Below are 26,320 nucleotides of genomic sequence, written 5' to 3'. Positions count from 1 at the left end.
GCAATAGAAAAAGAATGGATGACCTGTTCATCGTGCTTTTTTCGTCATATCAGTGAGATATCCAAATTTCACCTTATGAGCAACATTCAACCCATTCTTTCCACTACCGGGACTACAGACTCTAAAAAATGCCTATAGAGACTAAATTCCAGCATGCTGTGCTCCTTCTTCATCTTGCTTTATCTGCCTAGATCCACAGCTGCTCAGTTCAGAATAGAGAATTTCACAATGTGCTTTGTTTTCTACAAGGACCTTTTTATAAAAGACAGGGCAGCAATACCATTTTTATGAAGAATTTGTTGTGCCATTTATGATCCTAACAGGTGGCAAATGCTGCTTCAGGTGAAGGACTTTTAACTGCCATTTTCCTAATGATGAGTTACTGATGTAATAAGTGTGGTTTTTGCATCCATCTCATTCATAGCACACACACACTCACAGATTATGTACTAAGGATAAATTTCAGTAAAAAGTTTTTTTTCACCTAGTTCTTGCACATAAAATTTTATAGTAATAACTTCAGCAGAAACTGTTGAACAGTCAGTGTTATAGAGGTACTCTTCATCTTTATATATCTGAAGTACTGGTTAATCAATAGGATGCCAGCAGATGGTGAAGAATATGCAGAATAGCTCCTGTGTTTTTAAACACCAGTATAAACTTACGCATTGTGGACTTGAAGCAGTTTCCTGTGTGTAGTGCTTTACATCAGCTCTTAACAAAAGGCAAGTATTAAAGTGAGTGCTGCTTATCTGAATGCTATATAACCTGTAATTAATGGTATCAACTGCTGGCATTTAATCTAGAAAAAAGGATGTGCTGAGGCATTGCAGCTGTATACTTGATAGAAAGTCAGCAATTTGCTGACAGTGAGTAAGAGTTTCTTTCCAGCAAAGAATCCAGAAAACAGGCTAAGAGATCTATGCTAACAGTAGCTGTGGAGTTCAAGAAAACTATGCAAGCTGGCAAAAAAAGTTGGTTAGACTGCCCCTTGGTTTGCAATGTTTCATTACAAAAAAAAGTCAGCTTAGTGGATTAACTGGAAACAGAATCACCTTTACTCTTATTTAATGATTAATAATGTTTGCATAGATTGTATTCACAGCACATAATGACTTGTGCACATTCTTTTCAAGTTCAATTCCTATCTTGATTTTGACATAAAAACTAAAAAAGTAATCGCACAGGTTGTACTAATTTCAAATAATATTGTTTCTGTTTTAAAATCCAATTCTATTTAACCATAACTTTTCAGTGTTTTATCCAAAATATGACATGAAATAATATTTTGTATAGGAAAATTTTATTTTTTTCAATAGTGAAAGAAAAAAAGAATCTTAGGAGTACTTAGGAGTCCAGCTCACCCTTCCTAGCCGGTATGAAGAGCTACTTGCTTCAATAGTTTCTTTGAGACTGCTTGTGTAACTGCCCAAGAACAGCAACAAGAGCAGTGGTATGGTTTCTTCAGGTGCCACAGCTCAGGAGTCTAAGATTTAGTGAATTCCCTAGCTTTGTCACCAGGCAGCTATGGCCCCGCTACTCCTGTGTTCAGCTCACCTTGGTGCTTGCCTGGGTTCCTGCCTGCCTACCAGTGCTGTACTCATTTCTGAAAGACAATGAATTACCAGGCAGAGAGAAGGAGCTACGGAAAAGTAGAAATAACTTGTCTCCTCTCCCTTTTTCAACACCACTTCTACCAGCAGAAATGAGGGGAGGGAACTAGAGATTTGTTGTTCCCTCTTTTACCTCCACATTCTCACCATTTCCTCTTAGGTGCTGTCATCCCCTGATCTTCATGGGACAGATGGTGGACGTGGCATGGGTCAGCAGGTAGGGTGGAGGTAGAAGAAGACAAGGCTGATGATAACATAAGGAGTGGTATCCTGTCTGTTCGTTAGTGGGGCTAAAATAGTTGCTTAATATTGGTTCCCTAATCTTGGTGCTGTTTATGGAAACTGCCCACGTGCATGTGATTTTGCTGCTTCCATCCACCACCACTAAGGAAAATTACATACTTTGTCTATTTTTGTAGCTGGTTCTTACACAGGGGAACAGAAAAACAACAAAAGAAAAATACAATTCCTGGCTAAATTACAATGGGTCAGCTGCAGCATCATATGTTTACTGGAAGGTTTGAATTGGTAGCTAAAAGTCTTGATCTTCCCTTTCTTAGTCATATTATAAAGATGAACTTACAAAAAATGAAGTTAAATAGCTTCAAAGACCTTCAAACACCTAGTGACTTATTAAGAACCACATTAAAAGTGAACAAATTTCAAGTATCTATATAACACAGTGGCAATGACCATACAAGAGCAGACCAAAGATCTATGTAAGCCATTTTCTTGCCTTTGACAGTGGCAAATAGCAGATGTCTAAGGAAGAGTATAAAGGGGCATGCACATAGTGATACTTCTTTTGGAATTCTTGCCCAGCCTTTAGCACTTTATTGCCATGGGACTTCCTCAAGCAAAAACGGGATCTTTCTATGAACAGTCCTATACTGACTTTTCTTTCATTAATTTGTCTATTTACTTTTTTAACTTGTGTACTTTCAGTGGCAAGAAGTTCTGCAACCTGACTTTCTGTAGAAAAAGTATCTCCTAGTATTAATTCTCAATCTGCCACTATTTGATGTCCTTTAATTATTTTACAAGAAGCACAAGTGAATAGATTAATCATTCCCACATTATATTCTCCAATGCACTCCTGATTTTAAAAGCTTCTATTGCATATAAGTGCAGTTGACTCTTTTTCACACTGAAATATCTTGCTTTGTTTAATCATTCTTCATATAGAAATGTTTCCCTGCCTTTAACTACCTCCATAATTTTTTCTCTGTACATAATTATCTGTTCATCCCCATTGTCACTGTTATTTGTTATCCGAGTAAATTTGATAGTTCTATGGTCATGTTCATGAACATAAATATTAACATTGTCCTATAATGTTCTTGGTATAAGCATGTAGGAAATATTTATATCCAAGCAAAAAAATGGTTTTCATTTGAATTTAAAACTCTTATTATAAATCAATGATTTTTGTTAGACTTCTTAATTTTATAAAGTGCTATCATAATATCTAATTTAGTCCTGAAATTTGGCAGTCTTAAGGATTACAACTGTTCCCCTAAATACAACTTTTAAAAAAGGTCTACTGTTTAAATTTCTGTAAGTTGTTTGGTGGTGTCGTGTGAGTTCTGTAGGTGAGTTCTGATGTGGTCCGTTTAATAAAAGCATCATTGCAGCTAACCTTTAGTAGCATTTTCATATGTACTTCATTACAACATCAAAAGGAAAGACATAGTAAATAATCCCATGGAATGCAATGAAAATCTGTTTATCAAGAGAAGTGCTTTATATTCTTAATATAATTTTAACCTAAAGAATTAGCCAATGGGTCCTGGAATTACTCCTTTTTGAAATGGATCACTTATTTCCAAACTGTTGTCTCACTTAGGATTTCCTTTGACTTACAGCAGGGTGTACGTTTAACCTGATTTTTGAAACCATACGTTCCACTTTGTCATGACTTACTGAAATAATGTGTGGCTTCTGATACAGTGAATGTCATAAGATACATAGTTTCCAATTTTTTAAATTGATGACTTACAAAATGCAAATCTTACCTGTTGCGCATCTTCCCATTTCTCTTTGTTTTCTTCATCTAAGAGGTTACTAATGATTTGAAAGAAGTTCTGAAAAAATAATTAAATAAAAGACAAAGTAAAATTACTTTTAATGACATAAACAGTCATATCCTTAAGTTGACATTAAGAAAGTTTTCCTTTCTCTATCACAGATGCAGTTCTGCAGCCTATTTTCTGTCAGTGGAAGAGATGAGGTAACAAAATAATATATTAGACTAATAAAAGGGCACATATATTTTATGGTTAATTGTTCATTTCTGGCCATATAATCAGGTCGCATACTATAGCTTTGTATAAAATAAGAACCTTTTTAAACTTGCTAATCTTCTAAGTGTGACAGTGTTCTATCTTCAATTTGCTCTCATTCCAGAAATTAGACAACTATATATTTCACAAATAAACAAAGTACATTAAGAAAACACCAGGCCACTAGTTTCTATTCAAAATGAGACAATGATCCTTAATGACCATAAATAGGGCATACAATGGTATTTCATTGGTAAATGCTGTGTGAAACCAGGTGCATCTTACTTTTAAAAAGTTACATTTGCCTCTGTCCTTTTAGTAATTTCAACTGAAAAGAAATAATTAATTTCTGTTTCTTTGACCTTAAACTGTTAATTTCTTTATCTGATTCTCCTATTCATTTAACTATATGGAAAAAACAAAGAAAAGCCAGGGCATTTAGCTTTTAAATCATACATTTTAAAAATCACTCTTCCAAGTGTTTGTGGAGAATTTTCCTTTCTAATTTTGTCTGCTCTCTCTACCAGTTTGTATTCCCAACTTCTTCATCTTTAAAAACTAAGAATTTGTGCAGGGTCTGTTCTCAGCTCTGTATCACTTTTTGTGCAGAATGTCAATTTTGTCTACAGCCTGCCAATTATAATTTATCTGTTCCTTCATAAAAGACACATGTAGTTTCCACTGACTTTAGCTGAAGAGTGCAATTAAGATCCTTGCAACATCCAAAAAATCTTTAAGGGGAATACCAACCATAGGACCCTATTGGGACTCAGATTAATGGTCATTCCCTCACCTGCACTTACTTTTTAGCCATTTTGTGGAGATAAATAGGGCTTAAATAAGGTTTAAGAAGTAACTTTATTCACTGTTAATGAAAGTACAAAGCATTCAACTGCACAGTGACTGAAATGAGAGCAGAAATAACTTCCAAACTTAGTGTACTATGGATACTGTGGTTGTACTTGAAAAGACATTAATTTCAAAATATGAGCTATCACAGATATTTTAGGTGTCTCACAACCATGTAAGTAAAACACTGTAAGATACAAAATTGAATAAAACCTGTGAAAACTATCTTTACATGAAAGCTATTTTTACATAAAAACATTTTTACCAGTTTAATCTAGTCCTAACACTAACTACTTGGCAAGTGAGAGGATCCATCTTTGCTTTATCATTAGGAAGTTAATTATACTAACCATAAAATTTACACAGATAAAAATTGCTTTAACTTGGCAAATTTAATATAGAGGTGACTGACACTTTGGTGAACTTGAGCAAAATAATCCTGTACATTAATGAGGGCACAATTCTTCTCTCACTGAAGTCAGTATTAAAATATCCGTACGCTTCAGTAACACAAAACTTCATGAAAAGAAAGGAATGGCTCAGCAAGCTCCTGTGAAAATGACAAGTATGCACTGGGACAGGATGATGGGGATTAAAGACAGGACATACAAAAAAAATGTTCTCATGGTTTGATCCAACTTGCAGTGATACAGAAGGGAACTTTCCCGTCAAGTTGAAGATAAGAAGAGGAAAATGTAGCTATGTATTGCTTATATACCAAGAATACATTTCATCTCTTTCAGGTATTCAGTAGCAAAATAAAGCAAAATGAAAAGAGTTACATTTAGTGTTCATTACAAAGGATTTGCCAGTTTAACCAGGTTGGCAAATCATAATTGTGTAAATGCAACTTCAGCTAGGAAAAACGTACAGCTTTATTGGTCCCCCAAGTAAAATAAACTTTACTGGCCAAAGCAGTTTCATGGCACTATAACCACATCTACTCTAGGATATTATGATTTTGGCAAAGAGTTCTACGAGGTAGAGTCAGCCTTAGGGGGATTTTGCCTGAGGAAAACACTTTTTAAAGCATGATAGTTCTGCACTCTTCCAGTGTAATACTGTGGAGATGCAGTGGACGGAAATTTTAGCTAACTTTAACTTGTTAGGGTGCCAGCAGCAGTCTAGCTGCAGCAGCATGGAGCTCAGTGTGGGATAATTTATCATACTAAGGAGCTGGTTCAAAGCTAGTTTTGCACTACATTGCAGCCACTGATTCCCCTGCAGAAACAGTCTAAGCCTTAATTGCAGAAGTATCCATGCCCGTGTAATGAGATCTATCTGAGAGTAGCCTAGATCACCTGAAAAACACTCAGGAGTTATAAATGTTTCTTGCAGATGATAAATTACATGGTTTTGCTAATAACATTATGTGTTCATTAAATTTTATGTTTATTTTAGTTACATGAAAACATGAAAATGACCAATAATTAACAGAAATATATGTGAAAAAGCTTACAAATAATCATAGACTCAAGCACAAACAAAAGATGAGCAACAACTGATTTAATATATACTTTGTACTTGCCAATAAACTATAAATGATGTCTAACAACCTAGTGACAAGAATATCTTGCTTCTTGAAATCTTTTTTTTCTCTATTTCTATCCCTGGTGAATGTCATATTTATGGTAGCATTGGAGGCTGAGATACATGAAGATTTTTCAGTCAGCAATACTGGCGCTTTGTGAATTAAACAGAGAGACAATTAAATGGCTTTGCTGTTTCAATAATGAATAGATATGAGATGCACTCCAAAAATGTGACAGGGGAATAGGGGTTAAAAAGTCTTTCACCTACTTTGACTATTTTCTTGTTCATTTCATTAATGCTGCAAGAGACAACATTGCCCTTTAGTAAAATGATTGGCAGGTATGAAGGCTAAATTTTAGAAGCATTATGGATGTGATCTGATGGTATTAGTGCAGTAAACACTGGACCTCCTTGTAGAATCAAGCTCCTTCCTTTCATGGCAGGGCTTACGTATTACTGAACTGGCCACTATAGAAAATGTTGTGACAGCCAGAGCCAAATTTTGAAGTCCTTTATTTTTGCCCAGGCTTTTTTGAGGATAATGCCAGTTACAGTCAGGAATGGACAATTATGTTTTCCTAATTTAATTTCCATCCTTTCAATCTTTTTCTTCTGTAATACAATGGCTGCAGTTCCCTGTTCCAGTCCAAATTCTTTGACCCTCTCTGCAGGCATAAAGCTGTCATAATCCTTTTATACAGCTAGAGAAGAATTCCTCCCTAGGAGGAATTAATGGATAGCCTTAAGTCACCTCTACTTTTGGACTTCAGCATAGGGATTGTGTGTGTGGGAGGGGGAAGGTGGGGGGAAAAAAGCATTGGGCAATCCTGTTAATCCCTGACTGACAGCAAGGGTTCTTGTGGCTAATATAAATGGGATTATACTGCTCTAATTTATTTGGGAAGAAATCTTGTTTCCTGTTGGTCACTGGATGAGGGGATTGTACAACTCACTTTGCCATCCTGTCCTGAAAGGTAGTTCCTTTCCTGCCATCCTATCCTTAGAAGGTAGTTCAAGCACTGTTAGATCAGTCCTGGAAAGTGTTCCAAAATGTTGCTTATATTATGCTTATTTAAAATGTTAATTATCTTCCAGGTAGAATCCTTCTTACACAAGTAATAGCACAGTGGCCATCTCATAGCCTCAGTATACCTACACAGTGTATTTTAAAGTAATTTCCATATTAAGAGAAAGACCTTGCTTGTAGAATAATTGTATGACTCGTCTTCTGCTATTTCTGCTGCTGTACTGCTGTTTTCAGTCACTGATGCAGGGTACCTTCTATATTGTTTAACTGCCTCATACATGGTTATTTTTCTTCCTGACACTGTATATGTAATGTATACATAAATATTGTTGCAGAAAAGGTTAAAATATGCAAAAAGAAAAACAGTCATATAATAAATAACTTGGCACTAGACATGCATACTTTAGAAATTCCATTTTGCTCTTGGTATCTGTCTTCCTAAACAAGTGGCATTTTCTATGCAGCACATCAGGCAGTGGCATCTTCATTTTGAGTCATTAGGTTGAAATTTTCAAATTTGATCTCACTTTTCTGTTCATTCTTTTTCTTATGGAGTCTCTGAATCACATCTTTTGCACTATTCATGAATATTAATACTGGATATAAACCAGAGATTATAGACAGTTTGAAGGACTATCCAGATGGATGGAATGTATAAGAAACAAATATACTCAGACATATACACTTTTCCTTTCTCAGTTTTAATGGAAGTGGAGGTGTTGTTTTTGTATGGACCTTAAAAAATACTATTACCCATAATTCATAATCTACTTTTCTGACATAATGCGAAATGATAAATTATGACTTTCAGGGATTTTAAACCTCACTGCACTTTTCTGAGAATTTCGTTAAAACAAAAATCCTAGGAAATTCTACTATTTATCTAGTGCAAAAAATAGAATGGAATTAGAACATGACACAGAGATTCTTCAGAAAGAAGAATGTTGGTATTTTTGTGCAAATTAATTTCATTTTCTCCTTTTTGTCACTTACTTTGATGATGGACTAGAAAGAATGAAAATATGTGATAGCGAAAATAAAAATTAAATACAATCCTCTAGAGTATGGTAGCATATGACTTATGTTTACATATGGGAAAATCCTGGTTTCTCAGAAATTGACAGTAAAATTTAAACTGATGTTACTGAGCCAGGATTTCATTTTATATCATCAGAAGCCAGTAACAGGAACACTGCTTAATGTATCCCCTGTGCAAAACACATGCTTAATTCTAATTTCATTTACTTTCCTGAACACTATGCATTGTTTTTTTGATTTTATCTTAGCTTGCAATTTGTTAAACTTTTTTTTACCTTTTTTTTTTTTTTTTTTGAGTTTCAGTCCCTTTTTTCAGCTGGGATTTAGGAGCTCTTGGTATTTAGGCATCTAAATCCTGAAATACAGTTATTTCTTTGGTTTGAGAAATCCTTATTTCCTTCACAATATGGCTTACCAATTTTTGCCTTTTCTTATTTCTTCACTTCAAAATGATTAATCAAAAATTATTAAAATACTACTAATCATTTTGCCAAGTTCTGCCAGAATACTATTACGAATTTTGGAAACAGCTCTACAATGCCGAAGCGAACAGAACTTGACACTGTCATTAGTGGGAAAAGAATCAAATTCTCTCTAATGTATGCAAACTCGAAATGATGTGATCTGCTAAGCCCATGAACAGGATCACTTGTGCCAAGTAGTTTCTCAAGGCTGGTTCCAACAAAGATTTCTGTAGTGCCTGTGAACCATGAAGTCACATTGGGCTATCGGATTGTTGAATGCATGAAAATTTTTCAGTAAATAACATCCTGTTTAACAGCAAAACTTAATGAAAGCAGGAAAAGATATTGACTCTCATTCAATTAAAAAAAAAAGGATTGTCCAGCCAAAATAATACTTTTTGAAAAGCACTGCTCAAAAAATATTACTTTCAGCTGGCTACAGGTCAACATAAGAAATGTTGCTTTTATTATGGAAGTTCATTTTTCTTTGTCCATAGAAAAACAAGAAAACTGAAAATATAATAGCAAGCTCTTGAAAACTTAACTCTGGAAAAATTGTCTTTTCCAAGATACCTCCATTTATCTGCATGCATATATTCCAAAGTGTATTTATAATCTATGCTTACCTTTATACAAACAAATAATACACATGACCTGCATTAATAACCTCATCAGTAATTTATGAATGATGATGAAACTCTCTTTTTCATAAATAATACATACATCTACCTTCTTAGTATTCTTTTTCAGTACATCTACAGTCTTTGAAAAGTGTCTAAAATTCTCAGATATAGATGAAACCAATATCCTAATCTAGAAGTCCTGTGAAATATTTATTTTAATGAACATTACACAATGAGTTGTGCAGCACATTATGTAGAAATAATTATAGTGTTTTTAGCTCTGACAGTATTTTAATTGGCCTCTTGCACAAGAAGAGATAATCTAACATATGAAATAGAAAATTCATATCAAGTGTACTATCCATCACTCCTGTGCACTTTTAATGAGCTTTATTTATTTGAATTGAAGAAGCAATGCCAGAATTACATAATGAAACATTGTGGATAGATTTTGAACTGAAATGAACTGGAAGAAACAACACTAGTGAATTGCTTAGTGCAAAAAAATACCAACACATCGTTATCAATCAAACCAAACCTTGAAAGAGAAAGATACTGAAATAAATGTCACAAAGAAAGAATTTTACATTTTCACTTGCTGCATTCTTTTTGATATTTGTCTCATTAAATATAGCTGAGTCTTTTCCTATTTTACACTTGTATCTTAGTTTTATGTCAACAATGTTTGTGTCTATCATTCAGAAGATTTAGTTTCCGCAGTGGGTAAAATAGTATGCAGTATACTGACATAAACTCCATTAATTGAAACATTACCCTTACAATGTTTCTCTTACCTGCACCCCATCAGATGCAGGGATATAACTTGCTCTTTTAAATGTGTCTGTAACATTTCTGAGAATTTCCACAGAAATCAGAAGGTCCCCTGCATAAAAATTTTTCCTCTGCGTTAAATCCAATAGAGTCTTGGTTACTTGAGACATGCCATCACCAGCCAACATCCTCTGTCCCTTGGCAAGGTGCTCTTTAATCTGTACCAGAAGAACAAAAGGAATATCAGAATCTACTTTACTGAGGAAAAGGTATGATAAATTCTAAACACAGCCAAAAATATTAAATATTAAAGCTATTGTAATATTAAATATTAAAGCCATTATAACAAAGTTCATCCTGTTAAAGAGAAGACAAAATAGTAGACTATGACGACAGAATTATTATGTTTATCAGAGAATCATGGATTTTGTACTGAAAGATTCTGAAGTTGTTGTGTTTCATCCATTTGCTTCTCTTTGGACACCAATAATTTCTCAACATCCATGTTCTCAAAGGAGCTCCATGGGCTGGACTGCAGCTTTAATCTACTGCCATGATGTAGCAAGGAACTAGTCTTCCTCAGAGGAACAGCTGTACAACCACTGTTGCCACTCATTAAACAACTAAGAGCTCTGAATGGGGTAAATGCTAAAGCAGTCCTTGTTATAATCTAGTTTTCTATAGGAAAGCATACCCTTCATCTCTGCCAGCCCAACTTGGCTAGTTAATACAAGAGTGATGGTTTAGGTGGAAGCTGATTATGGTGCTCTCTTCTGTAGTACTAACAACACAAAGGTGCTCACTTGGAACAATCTTGTTCGTTTTTTCAAGAAATGCAAATTAATTTACGAATTGCTCCTGTGTATCAGCCAAGAGAGCATACTTTAGCAGTAGCTCTCCCAGCAGATCTGTACAGGGCTAGTGATAAAGGTAATCCAAAATGCAACTGCTGGTAGAAGAATCCTCCTGATAAGAAGCTGAACTTGTGGATCTGATTAATTCTTAAAGCTGACTCAGCATCCCAGGAAGATGCATAGTGTATCACAATGATGTCCCAAGGCCAGCCAAGGCAAAAGAGTGCATGGTTTAAACAACCTATTTTTAAATATGCATATGAATTTATGTATACAAACACAAGTTCTTCCAAATGGAAGCTAAATTAAAGAAAAGAGAAATTATCTGAGACGGACCTTACTCTAAGCAGGAGGGATGAAGAGAGAATTCTGAGCAACTGGCAACCAAAACGCTGACACCATCTCTGTAAATTTATCTTCAATTGCTTTTTAACCTGGCCTTATTAATGACGTATAGAGGGAAGGATGACTAATGTAACATAATGTGATGGTGAAGTGGAAGGAAGAGTGTAAAGATACTTTTTGTCACTTCCAGATCTCCCCAGCCACTTTGTGTGGATATGCGGGGCTTCATCAAAACAAACAAACAAACAAACAAATAAAAGGATAGAATATGTAGTAAAAATAGTAGAGAGATTAAAAGGGTTCAAAATAACTTTCATGAAAGCAATTTAAAAAATGCAATCAACCTCTGACATACATGATCTACATAGTTTTTCTTCATGCTGTTGGATCATATTTTGATTACATCAGTCTTGAGATAAACTAGATATATGTAACACAGCTGGGGCTGGGCAAAGTGGCTGCTTCAAGTTACGCTTATGGCCTTAAGTCATCTTTATAGCAGCTGGGGATTGTTATGGACCACAACAGGCTTGCCCAAACCCTAGAAATACTTAACACTTGGGAGAACATCTGCCCGCTGCAGCATGGACAGGGAATGAATCTACCCTATACCATGAGTCCAGAGGTACAAGCATAATTGTACAATCAAATATTATCAACAAAAATTTCAGTAAGGAGAACTGAGGCAGTTCATCAGGGTTTTTTAACATATATTTCAGCAGAAATACCTCCCTCAGTCTTCAGAATACTGTAATAAGTAATTAGGCAAGAAGCTTGCTTGCAGAAATAATTTTGTGCAGTTTCTATTCATTTTAGAAGGAGGCTTTGAAAGTAATCATGTAGGAAAACAATAGTGGAGAAAAAGGTGTGAGAATGGAAGAAAATTAATTTGAGTAGATTCAGGGATCTGATATTGTATACATAACATTATGAACTACTTTCTTGGGGACAAGCGAAAGCAAACAAGAACTTGATTTGTGATTTTTCCTGTGAAATGTTACCATTTGCCTCATCTGCCCATATGCTGTGTCTGGGTAGCGAATTAAAAGATCATCAGTTAGCACAGTAACACAACATAGCAGAACTTTTGCTGGAACTCGCCCAGCTGTTCATTGACCCCAGAGCGTATTTCCAGATTTTGAGGATTAACAATGTTCAGTGTGTCTTTAGTCAAGCCCAAAAGACATACAACATAAAAGACAGTCCATAAAGCTGAACTCCCAAATCTACCATCTGCCTCAGGATGTACTGTGGGAAAGGCATCACACAACTTGAAGGCAGAGCTTAAGAGAGAACAAAGAGGTTCTTTAATTCCAATAACAACAGCAAAGTGATCAGTCCTCATAAAAAACCTACTGTGCTCTTATGCTTGTATAAAACACTGGTAGGAAACCTGTCAAACTATTTAGCATGTTATATTATATTGCATTATTTTGCTTCCTTTTGCTCCATCTGTATGTTCACCCTCCCATTTGTTTTTCCATGCTCCTGCTAGACTTTAAACTCACATTTTAAAGATGGCAGGGGCTAATTTTTTGTTGGTTTTGGACCATGCATAGCATACAGAAGTCTTGGTTTCAGCTGCTTTTGGAATGCAAATAATAAATTAAAATGATCCTAGTTTTGACTGTTTTTTAGCAAGTAAAGCTCTGTTTTCAGTGAAAAATGTTACAAATCTCTAGCAGTAGAAGTAGTATAGCCTTTAGTGCTTTCAGCAAGACATTTTGATTGCTTTTGGACACAGTGATAAAAAAGGTCTAGCAAGTGCCCACAATGCCACAGGACTAAATTATTACACCTACTTCAGAAGTAGCCAGGGTTGTGGTGCAGGTGGTTTAAAGTACCTCAGAATTATTTGCTCTTAAAATTACAGCTCAATTTGGAACTGTTTTTAAAAAATTGGCATACCCAGAAAGCTCAGCTTGCCAGGACAAGCACCCTTCCTCCCTCGGGCCACACCACTCGTACAGACCTTGGTGGGCACCTTTTCTTCGCCCTCTCAAGCTCCAACCCAGAAGTTCCTTTCCCTCATCCTTAGCTACCCCTCCAGGCCCACACTGTCTTGAATTACACTAGCAGCATACCCTTAGAAGTAGCATAATAAAAGAGAAGGTTGCAATGTGTTTGGGTAAAGAAAGTGGGTGAAAATTAGAGTTAATTAGTAGAAAGTTTTGACTACAGACCAGCAAGCAATGTGCAGGGCAGGGTAAGAATTAGCAGCCTCTTTATTATCACTTTATTACATAATGCATTTTCTTGTTTTAAGACAGTCTACAGCTCCTAAACAAACACAACTTCAAAATCTCAGGCCATCCACTCAGTTGATGTAAATTAGTGCAACACTATTAAAGCCATGAAGATGACCAGATTAGTATGAGCTGAAGGTAGTAGATTACTTGCACAGCTACCACAAGAGTATTTCAGTGTGAAAATACAGAACATTCTCATCAGTAGTTAGTATAATGTCTTTCTCGCCATACTGCTTATTTTCTATGCTATGGTCACTGTGATATTATGCACTGTCCAAGAAAGCTATTTTGGTCACCACTGTAGGTCCTTGTAGTTCTCTGTGAAGGTCATTTTTTAGTGGTCTTACAGGCAGGCTCATTAAAAATAAAGTTTATGAGCCGAGAGATAGTGAAATGAAGCAGCTGTTAAAGGGATACTTCAGTTGTCAGCCCAACCTCTAGCCGCCTGCACTGTATGGCTGCATACTTGAAAAATTACTGAAATGTTTAACTGGACTTTGACTCAGGGTCCAACTGCCTTTGTCCCTTGATTTATCAGAAAGTATGATATAATAAAAATTCCTCTTTACAAAGTCAGAGCTCCTAGGCCTCCAGAATTGGAGTACAAATTTATTACTGCATAATAATTACTGCAAACTTAACAGCTAGAAGTGGTTTGAAAGGACAGAAAACAATGAATCCTCAAGAAACCTATAAATGATTGAAAAGAATGATTAATTTGAAGAGTAGCTACACCATCATCCTTTTTTTCATTATTTTTTAAGATGATGTTGGATTCATGGCTAGGTATTACTAATGATGTCATTAATAGGTTTTATGGTAGTGGGGACTATAAGAACCCGAATTAGGAAGCCTTAGATAGAAGTGAGGAAAGATAGTTTGAAATAAAAATATATCCTGAAATTGCTCATAATCTGCAAACCACTTTGCTTTGTACCTCCACAACCCAACACTAATATTTTTAAAAATATTTTTCATAATCCTCTTAATATGCAGAACAGGAAGGAATATTCACATCACCTGCAATAGCCACTTGAATTACACAACTGTATTAGAAACCTAAAAGCTTTTGAGAGTGTTTGTTCCTCTAGAGAACAACCCAGAGCACCTGAAATCTTATCTTGGATGCTCTGAATCACATTAACTGACCTCTGTGGCTTCTAAACTTGAGGCTGGAATTGATAGTACCCCCTCAATAAACATTAATTTTGCATCAAACTTACTTTTATAGTTACCAGTATTGAGGTCCAGAAAAGCTGGAACCAAAATGCTGAAATCTGTCTGCTTAAAGTTAGGCACATAAATTAAAAAGGCAGAAAATATATTTTTGGCAGCTGAAATATTCCCATAGGTATAATCCTGCACTGAACTGAACTCATGCAGCATGCTGATGTTTAAACTATAATGTGATGTCATTGTGAGAAAGCTCTTCCTTTCAGATTTGAGAAAAACTTCATTACAGAGTGTTTTTTCTGATTATTGACAGACAGTCCTTTAACTATTTTAGCACGGAATCTAGAAGTTTAATTTACTTTCCCTTGATATAATTAATTATTTACAATTTATTTGTTTATTTTCAGGCTGTTTCAGTGTTCAAGAATATTATTTCATCCACCTTTTAAAAGAAACAGAGTAGAGTCTAAAGATACAGCTATGCATCTTCAGGTATGCATCTGAGTGTTTATAACCTAATGTCATATAAGAGTTTTTTTCCTTTTCTATACATTCAACATTTTATGAAGGAGATTGCTAAAGCAATACAAAATAATTTTCCACTTTGTCATCAGTGAAATTAGTTAGTAGTCTCAATCTGAAATTAGTTAGTAGTCTCAATCTAGATCATGATAACATACTAATAAACAGTTTCTGCAGAGAGGAAGGAAATCATATATTCCCTTTGTTTATAATAGAAAAGGGAAAAGGTAATTGGTATACATTGTGTCAAGGAAGATTAAGGATATATATTACGGAAAACTTTTCAACTGTAAAGGAAATGTTGTACCATAGTTTACCTGAAGACACTATGCAGTCTTCTATATTGGAGGCCTTAATAACCGTCAAGGAAAACAAAATGCTGGAATAATGCAAGTATAGCTGATTTTGATGGGACAGAAGTTAGGGTTGGATGATCTCATGAATTTCCTTTCAGTTCTAAAATTCTGTAACAGGCCCCTGCAAATATTCTGAAACCCAAACAAAAGCCTCCTATAATTTACCCCAACCAGAAACGTCAAAGTTTAATGAGTGCCCTGAAACTGAACTTTTACCTTCCTGCATTTATCCACTGTCATGGTGCGCAATCTGCTACACCAAGTTTCTGCAGATACGGTGCCTCAATCTGCCTCTGTGCATTCAGCTGAAATCACTGCAACCCTGTGCTAAATTTACAGTGATGAAAAGAAAAATGAGGATTGTTTCACTATATACAAACAGTCATCCAACTGTCATATACTTCTAAATTTTCTTTGGCAAAATACTCCTGAAAACAGTGATTTGTTTTTAGAGAAAAGGAGCCAGCTTAGTCACACAGAATCCTGTGCTGTTCTAGACATTCATCTCAGGTGAACTGAATCTTTGCACAGACACCAGAGAAATTGTATGTGCTCTTCTATATGTGATGAGGTATCTGTGGAAGTCTAACATGTTTTTAGAAGAAGAATGTGAACAGCTCAGAGGGATTCTTAGTTCTTTCTGTACCCGCTTTCTCTACCCTCTTTCACAAGAACACTTCTATTATTTCGCTCAAGAGATTTTTTTTGCCACTTTAACCCATCCCATAATTCTTTTTTTTATCACCATAATCAATATTGTCACTTATTCTAGTCCTTGAGATATAAACATCAAATAGGTTGTCCTGGTTTCTGCTGGGATGGAGTTAATTTTCTTCATAGTAGCTGGTATAGTGCTGTGTTTTGGATTTAGGATAAGAATAATGTTGATAACACACTGATGTTTTAGCTGTTGCTGAGCAGTGCTTACACTAAATCAAGGACTTTTCAGCTTCTCATACTGCCTTGCCAGCGAGGACGTTGGAGATGCACAAGAAGCTGGGAGGGGGCACAGCCAGGACAGCTGACCCCAACTGACCAAAGGGCTATTCCATACCATATGGCGTCGTGCTCAGCATAGAAACCAGGGGGACTTGGCCAGGGGGGCGTGGCCGCTGCTCAGGAACTGTCTGGGTGTCAGTCAGCAGGTGGTGAGCAATTGCATTGTGCATCACTTGTTCTGTATATTCTTTTAGCATTGCTATTATTTTCCCTTCTTTTTCTGTCCTATTAAATTGTCTTTACCTCAACCCACGAGTTTTACCTATTTCCAGTTCTCTCCCCCATCCCACTGCAGGGGGGAGTGAGTGAACAGCTGTGTGGTGTTTAGCTGCCTGCTGGGTTAAACCACAACACAGGTGACAGAGAAAGTCATTATAACGTTTCAGTATTTTGATTTCAGCATGAATTCAACAAAATATCTTAATAGATATTTTGAAGAGATAAGACTGCTCTTCAGTAGAGTAACAAATGGCTCTAGGGATGAGAAATGAATAATCATTAAACAGATCACTTCTTTTGTTGTTGTTTGTTTTTTTTTTTCTTCTTATACTTATCACTGGTTTTGTTGACCAGGATTTGCATTATTATGTTATTAAGTACTGCTATTAAATGCTCCAATTATCTGTGATTAAATCCTGCTCACGTTGACATGCTGTGTGAGAGATTTGTTGTTGTTATTGTTGTTTCTTTTTTTAACCAGAGGGCATGTCTTCAAGATTTGTGTTATCTATGTATAATGCAACATGACAAGAGCAAGAGTTGAGAGAAAAAAGAGAATGAAGACTCTGAGAGGGTTGTTTTCATTCTATGACAGACATAATAGTGCTTGAGGTAAAGTCTCCTGGCTCTCCATACTGACTGAATGGCTGAGGCACATATGACGAATGAGTTGTCTTTCTTTTTTTATAGTACATGGTCATCCTGGTAAGTATGTGTCCCTAAAACACAAAGCTCTGATTAACTGCTTCAATTTATATGTGTATTTGATTTTAACCAATTTCTATATTTATTGGATTTTATGTTTCTATATAGTCATTCCAATGAGACTCAATTCTGTTTGCAGGACAAACCAAAATGGTTTATTCAAGGAAATTACCATTATTGAGGAGCCCTAATTTCTGCATGGGGGTACTGCATTAAGTAGTAGGCAAGAGAAGAATCCTTTCTGCCTCACATACTTACAAATCTCAGCTTAAACATGGTGAGGGAATGCAGCAAATGAAATAGTGGACAAAAAAGCAGGGGAATGACTGTAAGTGTAAGATGCTGTGACCATTTCTTTGCCACTAGCTGCCTAGCCAAATTCCTGCAGTCATTCTGCAGCTGTGTTGAAGTGAAGGTTCCTGCAGTTCTGGTAGACTTTAAGGGAAAATTAGATGAATTCTTTCTTTATTGAGTTCCTAAATGGCCTTCATCTCTTGTTTTCCCTCTGGCCATACCCTAGTGGAGTTCGCCTGTTGGCTGCAGTGTTGGTTGGTTTGGAATATCAATGTGATCGGGGAACACTCAGCTGCTTACTGCTGCAGCAGACACAGCAGCAGCAGAAACCACAGGAGCACATTTCATTTAACGCACAGATTACTCTTTGGTAAACCAGACGTGGAAAGATGATTACGGATGCTGAGATGATAGTCGGGACTTTTCTTTGAATTTAACAAGTGGGATTGGTTGGCTATTAAAAAGCAGATATTCAAAAGCAGAAAGGAAGAATCCAGTTGAATTAAGTTCTGATGTGCTTATGCAGAATAGCAGGTAAATGTTTTCTCCCACTGCATAGCATCTCTAAGATTGCGGTGCATATGTATGTTGGTGAGGTCAAGCACTATAATTTGATGAATGGATAAGGTACTACAGTACCTTTAAACACGTTTCACTTTCCTGATCTTAAGCTGCTCATTTCTGGTGCCTATTGTATGAAAAAAGCAGCCTTTCACTTGGGTTGGAGCAGTTGGTTTCTAGCCTACATATTTCTTATGAGTGACTGAAGTATTGGGTTATTTCCTCTCTTTGGCAAAGTGCATATTTATTTACAGAGGGTGAAGCAGATCTGTTAGGAGACTGAGAAAGCCATACTAACTTTATAACATGGTGTTAAAAGCACTCAAAAACTCAATATTTCAGTCCATGCAATGAGTTTGGCAGGGCAGAGCAGGCAGAGCTTTCTCACAACCATATGAGTGCCCTCACCATCAAGCAGACAGCAACACTGAAGTCATTAGCTTTTTTCCGATGTTTTAATCTTCTCTCATGCAGAATGGGAAAATGTTAGTGAGGCAGGGGAAAACTGTTGCCTGCCACAATCTCTTGATCAGTTGCTTTCTGATGAGAGAAAACAGTTTGCCATCCTCCTGTCAAGATACAGAGGTGACAAAACAGAGCTGATGCCTGCAGATTCTGGGCTTACAAGGGAGGCAAGGCAAGGAAAGATCATTTACTGATATAACTCCCTGGCCTATCAAAGGCTGTGAAGGTGAAGATGAAGAGCTGGCATATACCTATATAAGGAGAGACTGAGGCAGAATAAAAATGTTGTTATTGAGGCCTGTACATTCAAATCTACAAAACTAAGCCTGACTGCTTTGCTCTGCAGCTATATAAAAAGAAATGAAGCACTAAACTAGGAAAAAAGGAGCAGTAAATGTTTTAGGAGGAAACCTTTCATTCCCCAGAGTACAGCCGTCATTTCAGTGAGGAGTACATGGACAGGCTGATATGCTGCCCTTGTAATATAATTTGGAAAAACAAAATCATCTCTAATGAGCTGCAGCTGAGCAAATCATTATTCACCTCAGAGTTCTTTTTATCAAATTATATTTTAGCCAAGCACTTGCAAAATTGTGAATAACACTGCTGTGGAAAAAGGGGAAACAAAATTATAGTATGAACTAGAAGCAGCAGAAATGCATTTTTATGGCTACATTATCAGTTTGATATGCAAAGATTCACCTGCATAAGTTCCCATACTCCTTCATAAGTGCTAATATCTTGACACCAGTGTGATATTTCATATGCAGATTTTTCCTTCTTAACTCTCAGGAGTTAAGAGGTTTTTTTTGCTTTTCCAACTTCCTCTTTCTAATAGAAAAGCAGCCCAGTTTGCACAAATGCATGTTTGATTTAGGTGTTATATCACTCAAATTGGCACAAATTAGTACCTTATTTTTATTGAAGCAACTATGTAGAATTTCATCATCCGGGTTTGAAAACTGTGTTACATAGGTTTAGAAAATGGGCTGTATTAGTAGAGATTTTCTGATAATATTGGAGATGACCTTCAGAAACAAAGTGTCTTGATGACAGGCTTTAGTCTTCCTCATTATTTATGAGTGTAGTACAAATCTCTTCCAAACTGGAGTGTCCAAAAGCCATTTAGAGGAATTCTCACTTTAGGCAAAAGAGTTGTTCCAGTGTGTGGTGAGTCAGTGATATATTACCAATATCTTTTAAGCAGATCCCTCACAAAATTAGCTTTTTTTTTTCTGATTGAATAAATCCTATCACTTAGAATGCATGCATAACAGAGTAGAACATAGAAATAGCCCTATATATTCAAGTATTTTCTCCATTTACACAAAATCAGTTTCTAATACTCCATGGTAAGATTCTTATTCATTAACGGTTTTCATTAAAAACAGTCATACAGGCTCCAGATATTCATTTCATAAAAATCTCATAAGCTATGAAAACTCATTGTTCTTCCATACCAAACTATTTTGATCTCATTTTCATTTTCTGCATTAGCTCTGATTCAAGTCTTTTGCGTCTTGGTTTTTGGTTTTTGTTTTTTGGGGGGTTGAGGGAGGGGGTGAGCGGTTTCTTTGTTTTGGCTCGGGTTTTTGTTTGGCTTTGTTTGGTTTGGTTTTTTTCTAATTTAGGTGGCTGTCATCCATAGAATGGATTAAGAACAGATGAAGTCTTTAGCTATGCCTCTCAGAAGCAGCTGTTCATACAAAGAATGATGTAGGATATTCCTAACACTGGGGTCTTGCTTCTCAGTCTTCTTGCTTGTAGTATACCAAATTTTATAGGCTTCAAGAAAGTATGAAAATGAAATTAACTCTTATTTGAGGCATTTCAGTGACTGTCTTCTCAGATACCATCTGAGGTAAGCGTATAGGCTCCTAATCACCGATTCCATTCTTGGTCCTGCAGTCACTCACATCCAATATTAGTACAAACAGCTGAATTTGTTATTCTCAGGAAAGATTTTACCCTGTTTATCCAACTGAATGAAGTTAAAAAAAAATAAGAAAAAATTAAAGCATCAAAGCAGAGCATGACGTTTCTCAGCAGATCCAACCCACTTGAGGTGTGCTGGCTGAAACTTGCAAGAACATGAGAACTGAATATTGGGAAAAAAAATAGTCTTGGAGAACACATTCTCCATTGCATTGCTTTTTACAGTGAAGACTAGATGTCTTCCTATGAGAGATATGCTACTTCAAGAAAAGGTCATGCAGGAAGTCATGCTAATTAATCATGATGGTCCCTTTGTAGACTTAACATCTAGAAAGCAATAAAGACCAAACCAGAAATTACATATTGCCTTATATACTAAACAATTGTTGCAGCAAAAACAATTCATAGTTTACTAACATACACTTGAAATCCTAGAAATGAAATAAATGCGAAAGACTAAATCTGAAGTTTGGTCTGTCTCAAAGTGTCAATTACACAACCCAGTTGGCTGGATTGTGGCAGCCAAAATACATACATACGGTATGTCTTTTGCTTTAATTTCTTTGTGCCACAAGATTCAGTTTACAATCTCTCATGGCGATGCTAAACCTAACTTGACAGTGTATTCATGCAGTGGAGTTGTGTAATGTCTCATCTACTTATAAAATTTCATGTATGTAGAGTAATACTTTAGAATATTTTGGAGATATCTTTCTTATATGAAAACATATCTCAGAAGATACTAGTCCAAATTAACCAAGTACTAGTTCAATTTTAGGTAAACTAATTAGGCAGACCATTTTCTGCTTCCAGATCAAAAGAAGATAATAAGCAATGAGGAGAATACTTCATAATATTATACAGTCTAAGTTTGGGTCATTAGATCATCATCTACTCTGCCTTTCTATATATAACAGTCCATTAAGCTACCAACAGATACTCTTTAAAGAGATTAAAATATGCTAGTTAGACCAAAGGAGTTCAGTTTTCAGAAAATGAAACTGCCAAAGGTAGAAAGAGAGAATAGGCTTTAACAAAGTCCACAACTTGTGTTACAGCCATAATTGATTTGGTAAAATGGTCCAAAAACCCAAAAAATGTCTATCCCACACAGGGGAAAAAACCTCCAAATTCTGAGAATATAATCTGGAATTAGAGAAAGGAGGGAAATTCCTCCCTATTAACTGAAATCTGGTGATCAGTATGTGACCAAGAAATATCCAGAAGGAACTGAAGAAAGGGTATCTCCTGCCACTAGATCTTAGTCAACCTTACAACTTCACTTCTCCATCTACAATAAAACAGACACTCAGAAGACTCTCTTTGCTGTAATCTCCTCTTTCTCAAGAACACATTTAACAAATCGTGCATCATTGGGCAAAATATTCCTTCTTAGCTGCAAAGATGACTGGTAACAGTCCTGAAACACCGTGCTTGACTAAGACCATTTTCTTAATGCAAAGCTGCAGGTACTGCAAACACACTAGGGCAATACAAGAAATCCAGAACAAAAACTGATATATATAATCTGTGACGTTTCTTTTTCTGTTCATCAAGTTATTGCTTGATCCTCTAGGTCATGATTCCAGAAGGCAAAGCATACCTATTTATCACTTTACATTTTCCACTTACAGTGCTTTAGTAAGAATAAGCCTAATTAGGTTCTTTAAGTATTATTATTAGAGCTAACCAAACAATTTCCGAAGAGTTTATTTCATGGGTTTTGGCACTTTTGTCCCTTAATTTGTTCAGTGAAAAATTTTTCATATTAGTCAACCAGCTGTATAAACTGGTCAAACAGTATTTGTTGAATTCATTTGATGACTGATTTGTACCAAATGTTGGATAAAGTATTCATAACTAATTGGTTCCATTATTCAAAGAGGTCTAATTATCATCCCTAGTTTTAAAAGGGACCTCTATTCCATAGCACACAAGGTAAAATAAACTAATGAAAGTACAGACTGTACGTTTGTGACATAGCTGAAGTGCATCATCCTCTTAACTGCATTTACTCAAGCTCCTACACATGAATCGTGTAGGGCATTGTGCCCTCGAAAGATGCAAGCTGACTGCCAATCTCCACTCCACAAGCCAAACCATTCCCCTTCACTGTTTCATCATATTCCAGTGTATAGTCTCTTCAGAGGCTTTGTAGTTATTATATTTTTACCATGCCAGGGATTTTCTCTGCTCTCATATGGAGAGGTATGAACATTAAGAAGGAACAGTGGCTAGGCACTAATTCAGAAGATCAGAGATAAATTTCCTGTTTAATTGGTCTCACTCAGTTCTCCATGAACAAAAAATGGAGATGTAGTAGAGCCTGATCTCAAGCATATGTTGAGGAGATATATTAATTAAAGATTGTGAATTACTCTGAAACTGTTGCAATAGAATATTAAGTACAATATTGATATATGTATCAAAAAGTGGTCCACGTATCTGGACAATTCCATTTAACCAATGGAAAATCCTGCTTTCTTCTGAGGTGCCAGTACCCTGCATCTGAAGTGCCAGTACATGCCTATCCTGAGTAGAGGCAGTAATTCTGCCTGGCACATTCTGTAAGTGGCTGGAAAAAGAGCTAAATTATTCATGGTGCTGGGGGTTATGAGAAAGTATATTATCTTTAGCATTACAAGTATATTTTTAACTTTACTGACACTTCACCTTTTGCAAATAGGCTTCCAAATGGATTTTGAGATGAAAAGATAGTGCCATTTTAGCATGATTTACATAGCTATCGTAGTAGTCTCCATACAAGTCTTGAGTCAAGCTGAAGAACATGCAGCACTAGCTGGGTTTCTGCTACTTTAATACTGCTTATTAAGGGTTGAAATTTGTCCCATGACACTTCCAGGTGAGTAATAGAGAAAATTGTAAAAATACAAGAGGCTTTGTGCATGAGGCAGTGAACCTACTGTAGCTACACATAGTAAGGAAACAGTCTTCAGGGGTCAATCATCTGAGGTTATGTGGTAAAATTCTACACTATGTATAGCATAGAATTCTGGCTTAATGTGGACATCTGATGAAAACCTGTGTTAACGTTTCTAGGAAAAGGTTATCTTTAGGAAGAAAGTAAAAATCATACTGATATTAGAGTGGAAGTCTATGAATTAACTTTTCAGGATTTCTGCCTTGTGTAAATTTGTGTAAACTGATGGACACATGCAGCCCTGAACTTCTCTACTCACAGTCCATGCTGCCCAAATGTAAGGTGTTTTTACTATATAAATAGTAAATACAGGTAAATAAAATAGCCACAGGAATATTGCCTAGCCCTGAGGCCAACGAGCACAGACAGCTTGTATCCCTCAAGCTAATCTCTCTTTCCCTCCTCTGTCCCAGAAAACGATGGGTTTATTGCCTGCTGGGAATGGTCTCTCTGCCATGCTATCCTCTAAAAGATGCTAGGCATTGCTTGGGAGACTGCTCACTGGTATGGTCTTAAATCATGTCAGCGAGTATGCTAACAGATAAACAGTTAAACAGTGTAGATGACTGCAAGGGACAGTGTTTAAGCTTGGGCAGTCGCCCTGTTTAGTTTATTTACTAGTGTAACTGTAAGCTTCCAGTCCAGAACTTGTGTAGCCAGGTTAGCAGGGTCTGTAGCCAAGGCAGTATTCTCTGGCTCCCAGCATATTAAATGCTTTTCTTTAGAGAGTATTTGCTTGGGCACAGCACCGTGTGAATTCAACTACATGATTTCGGGGCTGGTTCTGGATCACATGTGGCTTGTTTGGAGGGCAAAGAGACAGGGACCTGTCTGTATTCCTCTAGGCGGGCATGCTTTAATGTATCAACTATTGTATGTATATTATGTATATCAACTGCTTTAAATCAACTTCAGAAATATCATTTTTTAAGACTATCGACCTACTTTTGTTTTATGTATTTCAGGTAAGAAATGAAAGGGATTCAGCTCAGACTCAGATTTTATGGGAACATTCACAGAACTGAGTGACACCCCCACTACTCCTGGTCCGAGTTGTTAAAATAAGATTATTGGTAAGTTAAGCACACTGAGGCATCTCATAAATGCTTTCATAAGCACACATATTTATTATAGCAACACCGTCTGTCAGCAGCTTCCTTATAAAGCCCTATTTTCAGGGATTTATAGAGCTGACATATGTATCGTGGGGGGACAAGCCTACATTTGCAGGGCGATGACCTTATAGGTCTTTACCTCTATTTTCTAGAATTCCTTAAATATGCTGTGTTGTTCACTTTGAGAAGCAGTAAGATGTAAGACAAGCTGATTTTCTTTGTGGACAGCTCCCAAGTGTAAAAGAAATCCACTTTTCTCCTTTAATTTGTATGCATATAAACTAGACTGAAATTTTGTGTAGCAATAAGATGATGTTTAGATGCTTGTGTAATTTTAAAGAAGCTTTAGCTATTTTTAAATGTTCTTTGGCAAAAGATTATTTCACTGTGTGGCCTAATCGTATTTAATATTTTGAAAAAGGAAATGTAGAAGAATAGATAAACCTGATCAGGGTTAGAAATGCCTTCTTCTGTCCAAAAATGACCCCTTCCTCCCAGGCAGACTTGCAGCTCTTCAAAAAGTACCAGTGCCTCACCAAAAGTTAGCCAGGTAAGTCAAACCACTGAATAATATGAAAGAGCATTTCCCACTGTCCGAGTTGTTTATGAATGACTTCTAGCAATAACATAAAAAGAAAAGACTGTATATCACTACAGAATCAGTGGCATGAGGATCAACACTATGAATAAATGTTGATATGAAATGTAAAAATATAAAAGCAGAGGAACAAAACCCTAAAGAGATGGTCTTCTGGTCAGGCAGGTCAACATGAATAAATCCTTTAAAATATTTCAAAGTACTTTCAATATTTCAGAAGATTGTAATATTTAAATGCAAAAATAGCAAGTAAAAGATAAGTAATTTGCTTTACTTTGAAATATCTCAATATTTTCAATCACAAAATGTGAATTTTTTGTTCTGCAATATGATATTATTATTATTCAGAACTGTGCATATTACCTACAGTCATTGTCTTTATTGTGCTATTTACCAAAACACAGATTCTAAGCAAATGAAATACAAATGTATTGCTTTCCATGCCCATAAAGTACATTTAGACATACTATATGCAGCTGTTGCAAAAGAATAAATTATCAACAATATAAAATGCACAGCAGTTACAGCCAACTTACTGTTGTTTTTTCCAGTGTGAACACTACAGGGATAGAGCAACATGCAGACAGCTATATAAAATAAGAAAGTTTCTCTGTAGTGGGGAAAATTGCTTTGGCAATTTATTCTGTGTTATTTTAAAAATAATGCTTTGGCTCACCCTGAAACTGAATCCCAGGCCTCAATTAAGTTGGAATCTAATGAAACAGAAATGCAGCTCAAAGGAATTAATCAAAACCTCCTCTAAGTGGCAAGCCAGATTTGAGGAATGAC

At 36.1% G+C, this 26,320-nt stretch overlaps 1 protein-coding gene across 1 annotated transcript in view; it reads right to left on the bottom strand.

Moving 5' to 3' along the window:
* Positions 1-26,320, bottom strand: part of ADGRB3 (adhesion G protein-coupled receptor B3) — a 465,041-nt gene that overhangs the window by 232,857 nt on the left and 205,864 nt on the right. The window contains exons 9-10 of the mRNA XM_075497295.1: positions 10,224-10,418; positions 3,629-3,697 (exon numbers count right to left, since the gene is read on the bottom strand). Coding sequence (XP_075353410.1) covers positions 3,629-3,697; positions 10,224-10,418 — 264 coding nt within the window. The remainder of the gene's footprint in view (positions 1-3,628; positions 3,698-10,223; positions 10,419-26,320) is intronic.

Source organism: Mycteria americana, chromosome 3 (genome assembly GCF_035582795.1).
Source record: "Mycteria americana isolate JAX WOST 10 ecotype Jacksonville Zoo and Gardens chromosome 3, USCA_MyAme_1.0, whole genome shotgun sequence".
NCBI classification, from domain to species: domain Eukaryota; kingdom Metazoa; phylum Chordata; class Aves; order Ciconiiformes; family Ciconiidae; genus Mycteria; species Mycteria americana.
Note: the sequence above shows the minus strand (reverse complement) of the source record. Positions and strands in the feature narration are given on the sequence as shown.